At 54.7% G+C, this 12688-nt stretch overlaps 2 protein-coding genes across 2 annotated transcripts; both read right to left on the minus strand.

The window, feature by feature from the left end:
• Positions 1–1100: 1100 nt before the first annotated feature.
• BDP55DRAFT_9000 (uncharacterized protein) lies at positions 1101–2081 on the minus strand. Its single transcript, XM_060581303.1, has one exon. The coding sequence runs from the start codon at positions 1968–1970 to the stop codon at positions 1278–1280; it is 693 nt and encodes a 230-aa protein (XP_060436836.1). The 5' UTR covers positions 1971–2081; the 3' UTR covers positions 1101–1277.
• Positions 2082–9255: 7174 nt separating this feature from the next.
• On the minus strand, positions 9256–10253 carry BDP55DRAFT_640415 (uncharacterized protein). The gene has a single exon (XM_060573336.1). It carries the CDS (start codon positions 10161–10163, stop codon positions 9681–9683), a length of 483 nt encoding a protein of 160 aa, XP_060436837.1. The 5' UTR covers positions 10164–10253; the 3' UTR covers positions 9256–9680.
• Between the last annotated feature and the right edge of the window lie 2435 nt (positions 10254–12688).

Genomic DNA, 12688 nt, shown 5'->3' on the forward strand with positions numbered 1-12688 from the left:
ATAGGGGGATGGATGGATGGATGGATGGATGGATGGATGGATGAATAGGATGTGTGGACTGTGGACTGGGTTTTCTGGATATGCATCCACTGAAGCTAAGGCAGTTCCCTGCGAATAGAGTCCACCGAGACAGATACGTTGAGAGTTCGTAATGGAAGCTTTCTCCTCTTGGGATCTTTTTCTGCTCGCCCGTCACCATTTGACATACGACTCCAATTTTTACCCAATCTTTGTCCGGTGTTCAAGATGCCTTGTTCCCAGTTGCCAGGAAGGAGGGCCCCAGAGGCTCGGTACTGACGGAGCCTCGCCCGCGATGAACGACGTCAAGGTAATTATTCAGGACGGTGATCGGTGGGACTTGAGACTCCAGTGCCGTGTAACGTAAAGCACACCGATGAGAGGCGGCATCAGGGGGTGCGTTTTGTTTTTGCTTTTTGAGGGGGATGGGAAAAGGCCAAGAGGGCAGGGGAAGAAGACTCAAGGCCACGATGCAGTTGTCGATTTGGGGATAGGTTGGTAGAGGGGGGGGGATCCCAGTATGCATGCTCTTCTGCTTTTGTCTCGAAGAGATGCCTCTCCCACTCGGAGCCGGTTTTTGGTCAGCAAGGACCATTGGGCAATATCCGGAACTCGCCCGACAACTCGGGACAGACAGGCTCGAGCTGGTGCTGGTGCTTCTGCTTGATGCTTATGCTTGGTACTGTTGCAGCGGTGCTGGTGCTCCAGCCTCCTTGAGTGTGCCTTGCCTCGCATATCGTACCCTCTCGATATTGAATGGGACCCTCGTGAGTTGCCCTTTCTTGCAAGCTGCATGTTTCCGTCTCAGCCCTCGGACATTGACCCTTGAGTTGACCCAACCGCTCCGAGGGGTGTCACACAAGCAACGACACAGGTTGCTCATGAGCAGCGAACCGCTGGTATAGAGTCGCAATATCGATATACACCAGAAGCCCCATTCACCGGACGAGAAGCCCATTCCTGATGTTGTTATTGCTCTTTTTCTGTCGTCTTGTGTCAGGCAGCTGTCAAGAAAAAGCAAACCGGAACGCCGGTTTATTCTTTTGACTCTTAGTAGAAGACCGGTATAGGGACCACATGCAGGGGTCCGGGGACTGGCTTAGCAGCAAAAGGCTCATTTCGCCAGTCCGCCTGCATTCCTGTTGACAGGGCTGGAGGTGAGGGGGATATCCCTTCTGAGAAGTTCCCAAACGGTCGTCTAGCCTCAATGAATGAAGGCAGGGAAGATCCTTTTCTCAAGCCATGTGGCTTGCGAGTCATCAACGTTCCAACTCCTCTGAATTGTCGTATTGCAGTTCCCCGCAAGGCCCGCTTGCGGCCGACTCGTTGAGATGAGGCAGGGCCTTTGCTATGCGGATTTGCATGTCTGTCGGACGCGTAATTTTTTCTTCCGGGGGTATTCGTAAAGAGGCAACTGAAGGGAGAGGTAATGCGTTTTGGTGATATCGCACAGCGCGGAGGGCGGCAAATGCAGCAGCATGGAAGTCCGTCCGCCTCCCCGAGTCTGGACGGCCTGCAGACTTTGCCGGCGGAGATTTTGGCATTGCTCTCGGTACATGAAGCTGGACCAACTGGCAGCAACCATCCTCTTTTGACAGGCAAACATCACCGTACTTTACCGTACGTACTGTGTAATGCGAACCAAGTGACCCATGCTCTCTAGGCAGCGCGCCTTGGTACCGGTATTCTTGTCCCCGGCCGATGCGGCAAACTTTGACCGGGAGCAACAGAAGTTGCAGAGACCGAGGTACGGAGATCATAGCTGGAACCGATCCATGAGACCTTGGTGACATACGAGCTAAGCTCGCAGCATGCTCCCTGCCTGTCTCCTTCCGGCTTGCGCGTTGAGCGGGATGGGGAAGAACGCATCCAAAGGGTGACTGACCAGAGTTGCTGGGGTCTGTTCGGTGGCCTCGCGTTGCACTGCAGGCTACCCGACAGCCATCTTGCATCTTGTCTGTCGACGGGCTGCTGCTGCTCACTCACTCACTTGGTGGCTGTAGCAGGACCGAGGACGGCATAGAGGCACATGGGCAATGAAGCCTCGAGCTTTTGATGACGGGCGCACCACCGATCGACGTGAGAGTTGGTTGCAGTTTGAACGGTACAAGCGCGTGCGTGCCATTTGCTGGCTTTTCCTTCAATCCCAGCAACGGCATTCCACGGGAGAAGCATGTGCTGGTCATCGACGTGGCTTTCATTGCATCTTGTTGCATCCTTCAGCCGCCTGCCACCCCCCATGTTCCCGTTGAACGGCAGCATTGAAGGAAACAACCCCCCCCCCCCGGCTCGTTCTGGGTCGAGATCTGCCCCCGTGGCATGGAGGTAACCAGCCAGCATGACAGCGTGTCGACATGCTATGAAGCTGTGGCGGAGATTTGAACGCGTACAACAGTTATGAAATGGAAATGAATAAAAAAGCCAAAAGAGACACCCGGGGGAAACGTCGAAAAAGAGAGCCATTGTCGTTGGCGTTGCAGGGCGGCGAGACAAACTGATCAAGAAAAAGCAAAATAAACAACGAGAAACATAATTGGACATCGCATCCCGGACATGGTCCAGATTGGGCAATCTCATCGCATTGACAGGTTTGCTGGGCGTTATTAATAGAAATTTGAGAGAGGGAAAAATCCAGGCTTCTGAATCGTTCAACTCGCAGCGCCCGTTTTGGAGAACATGGGAAAAGACAAAGAAGCAGTAAAAGAAGAACATTGCAGGCAGATTCAAATGATGGCGGTTTCAAAAACATAATTCTGTAAGGGCGAGGTCATCATTAGTCTGAAGGTAGAGACAACATGTCGTCGACTGGAATGTTTGTCAACCAAGCGACGTTGGAGAGATGAGCGGCTAGGCTCTAGTAGGAAGACTGGGGGTGCCTCATCGAGGTGTGTGTCTGTGTGTCACTGAGCTACTCAAAGTGTGGCTGATGGCATTTTGTTTCCCAACCCCAAAAGAGGAGAGTCTCTAAAGCCCCCAGGGGCAAGGCGGAAGCACGGGAAGAAGGCTAACGGCCAGAGTCAGGCCATGATGACGCCTGGAGGCTTTGAACGGGATTTAAACAAGCACAGCCAGACGGCGGAAGAACAAGAAAACGGTAAAGAGTGACAGCGCCGCAGCGCCCATCCCGACCCTACGTGCCTACTTTGACGTCCGGATGGGCGATCGCCTGGAGGGGTGGGAGAAGGGCGTGGGAGGGCCTGCCAGGGGCATTTGCAGTTGAGCGTTCTCGACTGGCCTGGAAACCTGGTAAGGAGGAGAAAAGCCAAGGAGGATTCGTCGACGAGGGCCACGGATCTGGTAACCCAATCCCGTGGTGGAGAGAAGAGAGAGACAAAGATGGGTAAATGCAGATGGCCAGGATTGGCAACTTGGTTGGACGGTCAGCCGACGGGAGAGAGATAGAAGACACAACATCAGTACTCCGTACAGATCCAAACTCCCAAAAGGCCTGCGAGAGTTTGATAGACCCGCGAGATGGGCAGCAAAAGTGCTCCCCAGTCGACGAATGATCTTGACCCATCCCTTCTTAACAAGGGGCCCTAATTTTTCTCTTAGCGTGATGGGTAAAGAACGGGTTTCCGGGTATCCAAGAAGACCAGCCAGCTCATTCGACCACGGTTCTTCAATGTTCATCTAGGACGCTTTCAGAAGAGGTTGCATCTCTTCGCGTGGTGGTTCTTCTCGGGTCGTCCAGTCAAGAAAGAGTGTGTTGGCAGGGCAGGGGGAATCCTAGTTGATCGTCACGGAGGCTGGAGATCACAGGATTGTCCCGTGGGCCTCTGCTTTTCTGTTCTATCCGTACCCAAGCCCCAGGTCTTCTTCACACCCCTTGGATCCGGCCGTGTGCGTAGGGAACTTTCGGGAGGATTCGAGAGAGGCGTCCAATGGGATGACCGACCGGGTAGAGGCAAGGGAAGTGCGAATAGGGAACACGGTGCTGGGAGGGAGGGAGGGAGGGGGGCATGTAGATGAAGCAGGGTAGGTTTACCTACTGTCTATCCGTATTGTCTGGAAAGGTTCATGTCGGTTCACTTTAGGATCAATTAAATTTCGTTCGAGAGACTGTAGACTGCAGTAGAGACCAGGAAAACTAAGCTACAGCTCCTGTAGTCGGAAGTTTGTGTGATGTGGCTTTGGGAGAGCGGCGGTTCAATTTCTCTAAATCTCTCAGACCTAGGGACGCCATAGATGATGCGCGGCCGCCACAGCTCTAGCCGAAACTCTCGGTTAGTCGTCTTTCCAATCCGCACAAATCTGACGCTTCTTTTGGGGCCGAAGCGAGATCTAATCGAGATTGTCCGGGTCAGTCGCAGGAGGCACTAGCCGTCCTATTAAGCTGTGAGAGTTGAATTACCAAATCTCTCGAGATGGGCCATTCTCAATGCCGCCATGGGCAGAAACCTCGGCCCTCAGGGCTTACGATGGTAGGAGCTGGCTCCGATCTCGAATTGCCAATGGAGCTGTTCCCAGCGGCCGACGTTTCTCGGAGGGCATGGGGAGCAAGCTCTGGCCTGTGCTTCTTCTTCCCATTTTATTCTTCCCCCACTCTCGGAAATCTCAATATGGTCGAAGGAGTGGCCAAGTAGGGGATCCAGGGGTTGGTTTGTCGTTCCACATGCTCTAGGGGCTTAGCCAAAGGGGACAAACTGTGTTGATCGAGCGTTGAAAGGGAAGAGTCTCGACTTTGAACAACAGGAAATGATTTACGAGGCGAGACCGGGCGACGAAAAGAAGGATAAACTAGAGCCCTTTTTTGCAATTGAAGACACATTTCTCATGGTCTTCAACATGTCTTGCTAAATTCGTTTGAGTTTTGAGCCCCATTTCCCCTTCAACTAGCGGCATCCTCTCCTTCACGCCGTTTTCGTCATAATTCTCTCGTTTGGAACTTTCGACTCTTGTTGAGCGATTAAGAGAGGCTGAAGATGGATGGTGATGGTGGAGCAATCACAACATACTTTGGAACCGGTTCCCAAAAAGCAAGCTGATGGGATGAGGGCCAAGGGTTGGGCTTGGGCGGATGGCCACCCCTGTGCTGATCGACAGATCCTCTCTACGTCCTCGTCCGCGTCTGGGTCCCGCCATCCCAATCAGCGTCCCTGCCGCTCTTCGAAAGGAACCTGCCGCAGAGAGAGGTCAGAGGAGGATCTGGTGACGCCCGTTGCACCGGTACCAGGCATGGGATTCATTGGCCCAGACGCACGCTGGCGGCGGGATTGAAGAGGGCGACATCATCGATCCCGTTATATTTCTTACACTTTACCAGTCCAGGGTCACAGGGTCCCTTGGACGTTAATTAGTGTAGGCAACACTCACCTGTATCTCGAGATCAAAGTTTCGAGACACCTTCATACGAGGACCCGGATTTGACTTTGGGTAGTAATAGAGACGGCGCCCTGCACCTAGGGTTTAATGTTCGCGAACAGTTGCTCCGATTCCGAGCTCTTCGGACGCTACCGCCCTCGTCGTCAAAAGTGCCGAATGGCTTTGCTGGAGACGAGGCTGCCGGCGCGTTACTACGACGAAACCTACTACAATAGTGCGCGACGCCCAGGCGGTCGGCAGTTGCGTAGTGTCTTTACAGCTCGTGTCCGCCATGAGCGATTAGCATGTTGGCCATGTGGTGCAGGGCTGGAATTTTTGTGTTTGTGATTACTGGTGAGACTTTACATAATATTCTGGAGCTACTGCAGCGCGTCTTTATGTGCTCCTATGTTCGAATACGGAATATATGTGTGTGATGGGGGGCAAGTATCAAGAAACATGACGCAAACAGGATTGAGCCTTGTCTTATTGCCACTTACCTCCTCCCAGCCATCAGCTTATACTTACATACGGAGCATCCATACGAAGTACTGCTATGCCATCTTGGCCCGTTGGTCTCTGCACAAACTCATCCTCTCACCCCTGGTGAGTGAGCGGGTCGGTGATGGATGATCTGCAACTGGCAATGAAAAAAGCTGGTAGGGGCTGAGGAATCGGATTCGCGACCGGCATTGATGGTCCTCGAAGGCTGAAGCACAACCCGTACCAAAACACACACATCGGTCGGCTGCCCGTTCCGTGACACCACTCGTGCTTCAGGGACGATCTTGCATGCGCCAAGCAGCGCACATGGCACACTATGAGTTGCAAGACAGGCAGCTGCCATTGTTTGACTTTAGAGTTGACCGAGGATTGATAGCAGAGGGGATCCGGATGGCACTTCTCCGCAAGAGCCAAGTGTTCGCGGGGTTGCTATTCCAAACATTGACATGGCGGGTGAGACTTGAGAACGCGTACGTATACTGGGTGGTGAAGATGACAATGATGGTGATGATGTAGGCGGTGACACCCCCATGCTCTCATCTGGATAAGGAGGCCCTTGTGACCCTCATCGTCGTCGTTAACAACCATACGCGCCCAATGGAGTCAGAATCGTCTCTTGTATCCACGGCCGTGGCATTGTCCTGGAATTCTCCGGCTGATCTTGCAAGTTGCCATTGAAAACTCACGACCGGGGGTTGCCCAAGAGGACGCAGTGCCGGCTGCAACGACATCATCGGCCGTCATGGTTGGATCAACTTCCCGTCCGGGTGCGCGGGTTATTCTTCGAGATCGGCACGACGGTACCTAGCCAGAGGTAGCGGCGCCGCGGCAGACAACGTGTTCAACCTGCGCTCCTGCTGACCAAGGTTTACCAAGAGAGTGTTTTTGGGACAATACCCGAGGCACTCGAAGACGATCGCCGCGCGGGCACCGCGTTAGTGCCCTTCGGTTAGAGGTAGTCTTGGACAAGGGGGGTGGGTTGATGGTCGAGGGGGACCAGCCCAGCCCAAGGTCCAGCCCTTCCCGGAGATTGGTCGGTGACAGGTGAGCTGGAAAGACAAGATTGGCCCCAGACGGTTGTTGAAGGCTAACGCCTAAAAGTGAATTACCTACCTAGAGAGGCACAGTTGATCCCATTCACAGATCTGCTTGCGTGGATGATGACCGCTCGTGCAAGTTACATCGGGGCAAGCTGTACCGTGGTCCGAGTCCCCGTCTTCAGACCTCACGTCTCGGAGAGGATGGACGATCTACCTACCACGTTCCATCACTACGAATAGCCGGACTGCCAACACAAAAAAGGCCCGGCGTTTGGTTTGCTTACTTGTAGGCGTCCAACCGCTACCGCTGGATGGACGGGTACATCTGCCACCCTCCTCACCTGGGCTGGCTGCGTATACCATCTGCTCCCATATGACGATACTGGTACAATCAAGAGAGGCTCCGAAGTACGACCGCTTCGCGCCGTAGGGTACCCCATACTGCAGGGTCGACACGCAGCAGCTTTGCATGCGCGCGGGGGACGGACGACGACAAAAAGAAGGGATGCCTACCGCAGTACGTCGATACGAAAGGTCTGGCGGACGCCACACACTGTACCCGATCTGGATGGACGCCGTTTCGTTTGGCACCAGCTAAGCTCAGGCAAGCCTAGGGAGCTTGTTGCTACCTTGCACTTAGCTAGCCGTGCCTAGGTGCCCAGGTAGCTACCTAGACCTATCGCTCACCCGCGGAAGTCCTTGTCCACACGAGAGAGCAAGAGAGACGGAGAGGCAGAGAGATCTGACTGATTCCAGGAAGTTGCCGTTTGACAGGATACGGCGGAGGAGGCGGATGGACGGACGTGCTGGGGTGGGAAGATGCCCAGGCCCGCGCTAGCAGAGCTTCAAAGCCCGAGGACCTGGGTCAGTTCAAAGCCCGATCACGAGACTTGCGGTCCATGTCTTTTGAATGGGGGACCTCCTTCTCGTGCTTTTCCGACGACATGGGACTACGGGAGCAGGGCAGAGGAGAGATCGTCGCCCGCCCGTCGCGAGGATCTTGACCGAAGGCCACGAGAAACGGGATCGGATGCTGGGGTTGTGAAAGTTGTAGAGTGACGGGGGCAGAATAATTCCGTCGAAACAAAATACCTTTCCAAGGTTTTACGATTTCATGCGGGTGCTGAGTCGGTAGGGTGCTGAGTCGGTGGCAGATGCTCGCCAAGCCTAGCCAAAGTATAAAAAAGATTAATCAAGAAAATAAAGAAATAACGAGTACGGATACTCCGTACGGACACCAGGGACGTACGTGGGTGGCCGGCCTCCCGGCGATCTGCAGCCGCTGCAAGGCTCACGAACTATCTACGAACCGCTTCAACATCTGCGTGTTGCTCTCAAAGTTTATCGTCTAGCTTTCATTTCCCATCTCGAGGCTCTAAGATATTGCTCAGCCACAAAGAGGTTGAGGGGAATTACGTAGCTTCGAGGGGGTTAACCAACACCACGGACGGCCAAGAGACTATCGTGATGTCGGGTTCTCGCACATCACGATCCTCTCCCCACGGCGGGGGAGACAACCAGCTGCTGCCGATTGGCGAATGAACGAGATGTTACACCGATGGGAGATGGAGATTGGGGGGGCATCCCACAACGGTGAGCAACGACGCGCGCGCTGCAGCGCTGCAGCGGGACTTTCATCCGCAAGCATGGTGCAGCAGGGCAGAGCAGGGTTAAGTGAGCAGACTCTCATTCGCAGAGTCGTCACTCAGCATACTGAACATAGTACCCTCAGATGCGGACGGACTGCGATAGAGTGTGGACGGGCTCATCGTTGCATTGTGTCGGCCAGCGGCCCAGCAATGTGCAAGTGCCAGTCGCAAGCAAGGCGTTGGCAACCACTAAAGGATTCCATGGCGGTTCTGGTGTGAGTCTAGCGTGCTTCGCAACGGAACAGACAACTTGTTCGGTATTAGCACGCGGCATAGCGGTAGCCATTCCATTTCGTTTCTGGTGATGGCTTCGTCTGGGAACATGGGCCATGGACACCGGTGGTAGGAAAAAAGCAAGCAACGGCCGGACGGTTCCTCCTCTGAGCCACGCAAGCTTCACAAGTCCTCTCGTCACATACGGCCCGTCTGCGTCTACTAACATAGTGTGGACCGAGGGAGAAAGTCTTCACTGGCGGTGGGGACGCTCCTCTAAGACTCTTGCTCTCAGCTACACTAGACATACACACACACACACACAATAGAAGTGTTTGTGTCTCTCACTATGTTTCTGCTCCTTCACGTGCTAGGACGCTAAAGTCGTTCGCGAAGTTTGACACGGAGACACTAGACGACGCCGTCGCCAGCCATCTTCTCAAGCGAAGTCTGAAGTCTGCACTTTGTCTCAACGTTCCCCCGTTTCCCCGTTTCCCCGTTCCCCGAGCCTTGCAAGCGTACCAAGGCAGGCCTCAAGCCTCTTGGGGTCTGGGGAGGGTATTACGTGGTCGTCGTTTCTCCAAGTGCCATGCCAAGTTGTCGTCAAGTCTCAGGGAGGCTCTTCTGTCACAGGGCAGCACACATGGCAAAATGCAGAGTTGCAGACATGCAAAATACGAACGGGAATGCAAATTCTATCAGTGTCGTCGCAGACACAGACACCCACTCCGAAACTCTGATCAACAACGACCACTCACTCCTAATAATTGGTACCCATGCACACACACATGAGGATGGAGGAAACTGCTGCCATAAGCATATTAAAGCAGTCGCAAAACATCAGAGCGACCGGAGCTGTCACGGCGGAAGACTTGGGACGACATCGGCGGGACAAGACGTGATGGAGCCTGTCATTTGGTCTTTGGCAAGCAACAACGGACGAGTCACCGCTTCATCCGATGCCATTCTGTTGCACAATTGTGCCTGAGAAGTTCTCGGAACTCGAGGCCTTCTTCATGCCTTGGCCCTCACAAGTTAGGGATTCCCCAACCCTCCCCCCTTGAGTCTTGACCCCGGGCCTTTCCCAGGAACTCCGTTGCCGTTCCGTCTGCATCCCATTCCATTCCCAAACTCTTTTCCTCCCATCTTTCTCGACCCTCGTCTCCAGGTCGATCACGGACCCCTTCCTTTCGAACCAGGGCAGTAGGAGCCAGAGAGAGGCAGAGGCACCTTGCAGAGGACAGGGTATGTGCGAGACATCATGGTCGGGGCCCGGGGGGGGGATCAAATGTTTTGGGAAAGCAAGCACCAGGCCAAGACGATGACCACACAACACACCTGCGCACACCCATGGGCCGTTCAAACTCAGAGAGCGAGAATCCGAGCAGAGAGAGCAGAAGGAGAGAAAGAGCCGACGCCAAAGACCAGGCTTCATCTCTTCCTCCCCTGCGACCCTGTCCTTGCAAGGTTCAAGCCACCCTGCGCAAGCGAGGGGGGCTTTCCTGGCGCCCGAGCTAAACTGAAGATCATATTGAAATTAGCCTTTGTTTCCGACTGTCTGTTTCCCTGCCCCCCCCCCCCCCCCCCCCCCTTTCCACCCCCTTCACACATCTCACATTTCTCACACCCTCATGCCATGCCAATATGGAGTCTTTCCCACCCTCCTCCTCCCAGAAACAGTGTCCCGGCGCCCCTGATGCCCCATTCCCCTATCGATGCCGTGCCGTCTCTTTGACGCCGCCGCCGTCCGATCCCCTCGCAAAAAGCCCACAACCAAGATGGGGGGGGGGGAAAGACAAGATGGAGTTATGTCAGAGCACACTGACCCAACAGCAACAAGCAGCAAGCAGGGCCAAATGGAGGAGGCTAGCGAGTCGCTGACAGCTACCTTCAAACTTGACGTGCGTAACCCTTTCGCACGGCCGCCGCTGCAAGCGATGTCGACGGCGCCGAACCTAGCGACAGACGCCAGACCAGGAGCTTTGCGGCGACTGCGGGAGAGCTTCGCTGGCGGCTTTTCCCTGGGTGCCACAAAGCCAACCGCCCCCCGAGTCGAGTTGGGCTGCAGTGATAAACTCTATCTAGGGGTGCGTTGCGTGGTGTTGAATTGCGATCATATGGGATCACTGGGGCCGACTTGCCTGGGCTGAACTCAACTTGAACAGTTTCTGCTCCATCCAATTCGGACTGATACCCGACCCGAAAGCCTCGCGGACGGTCAATCCATTCACACATAGATTTCCGTGGCTAACTTGTGAATGGCCAGAAGGCCACTCCGGGATGCAACTCTGGCACTCAGTGCTAGGTAGTTGGTCGGCATCGCCAAGCGGCAACTGCCTGAAGGTTGCAACGCACACGACACAGTTGAGAGTTGTCTGAACTCTGAACTTGTCAAAAAGTTGTCGTCCAGAGTTGGCCGGCTGTTGCCGTTGCACAAGACGGCTCTCACATGAGTTGACGCAACGCGACGCAACGTCTTGGGTGCTGTTTCTCTCTTTCATCCCGACGACTCCGCATGAGATGCCAAGAGCAGGCCGCTTTCCCAGCCCGTCAACCCTTTTTTATCATTAAGCTTGTCTTGAGAGCAACGTGATGAGCGTCAATCAAAACAGCATCCGGCCTTAATGCTTGCCACTCCTGCCTCTCAACCCTGCAGTAAATCCGGAATATTGTTGCAATTAATGTCCCATGATCTGGGAAGGGGTTCTTCCGTGCCCCGGTGTATTGATATTCGTATGCCCCCCCCCCGGATGCGCGGCCGAACATCATAGTAGTAGAGAAACAACTCATTATGCTGGGAAGAGCCGTTGAGACAAGATTGGGATCATCTCGCGTCGTCGGCAGATTGAGCGAAGTTTGGATCTGACAATCTGCATCATGGGCAACTTGCAAATCAACACCTCTGGACGATTCTGGAACAAAGACACCAGTCATCCGAACATGGGACCCAGCACGGCACGTTGAAGCACCGTGTCCCCCCTCCTTTCTGAAGTCTCGCAGCCTTGGGATGACGTTCTGGCATCTGCATATTCGAGGCAGAAGCGACGAACGGCATAAGATCACTTCGACAATCCGGTCGCAGCACAGGGCTGGCAGGGTCTGATGAAGCTCTTGGGGCGTCACACGCCGCACGCCCCCCGACGTCAGTCAGGCACAGAGTCGTTGCTCGTCTCAAGTGCGTGCGTGTGTGCGGAGCAGTGTGTGTCTGTGGTGCGTGCCTATGGCTGGCAACCCCAGTCCACGAACACCACAGTCCATAACGAACATCTCTCGCTCTCTCTCTCTCTCTCATCGTGCCTCTTGATCTTCTTCCCTTCTACACCGACCCCTCGGGCCTCCGTCCCAAACACACAAGCCTTCATGACAGGACAGGGGTCAGGCATCCCAGACTGCCCCGTCCTCGGAACGGGAGCAAGATCCAGATTAGGAAGTGGTGGCCCGAGTGGTGCCATGCATAACAGCACTGGATCCGGATTAGCCCTCGCTAGCCTAGCGGCCCACGCACCATAGCCGTGGGAGGGGAGAACCGGGGAGGCGTGGTCTAGGGTGTGCCGGCAGCGTGAGAGTTCGTGAGGTGAGGTGAGAGAGAGAGCGAGAAGAGTAAGAGGGCGTGTGGTCAAGACATGTAGGGGACTCTCTCTGTACATTCCCGTGTGGGAGAAGGAGGAAGAGGCGTTCAGAGCAGGGACCCGACGAACAGCCAGGACACACGGCTGGGGTGTGCTCTCGAGCAACAGACCCTGCCGTTGCATAAACCAGTGACCGTTTGACCTCGAGCGATCCCATTGACGTTGATCCTAGACGGGGTCAGTCGCCTTCGATCTCACCCGCAATCCCGGCTACTGCTGCCAGCCAGCCAGCAACACGGATACACCCATTACCTACTGCTACTACTGCTCCTACCATGTAGACGTACGAATACACTACGACTCTTTCTTTCTGCCCACGCCAGACTCGAGA

This window comes from Colletotrichum godetiae (genome assembly GCF_030913485.1).
Source record: "Colletotrichum godetiae strain CBS 193.32 chromosome Unknown BDP55scaffold_1, whole genome shotgun sequence".
Taxonomy (NCBI): Eukaryota; Fungi; Ascomycota; class Sordariomycetes; order Glomerellales; family Glomerellaceae; genus Colletotrichum; species Colletotrichum godetiae.

Excerpts from the sequence above, each read along its gene's own strand:
- BDP55DRAFT_9000 (XM_060581303.1), bottom strand. The coding sequence starts at position 1,970 with ATGCAAGATGGCTGTCGGGTAGCCTGCAGTGCAACGCGAGGCCACCGA.
- BDP55DRAFT_640415 (XM_060573336.1), bottom strand. The coding sequence starts at position 10,163 with ATGAAGCCTGGTCTTTGGCGTCGGCTCTTTCTCTCCTTCTGCTCTCTC.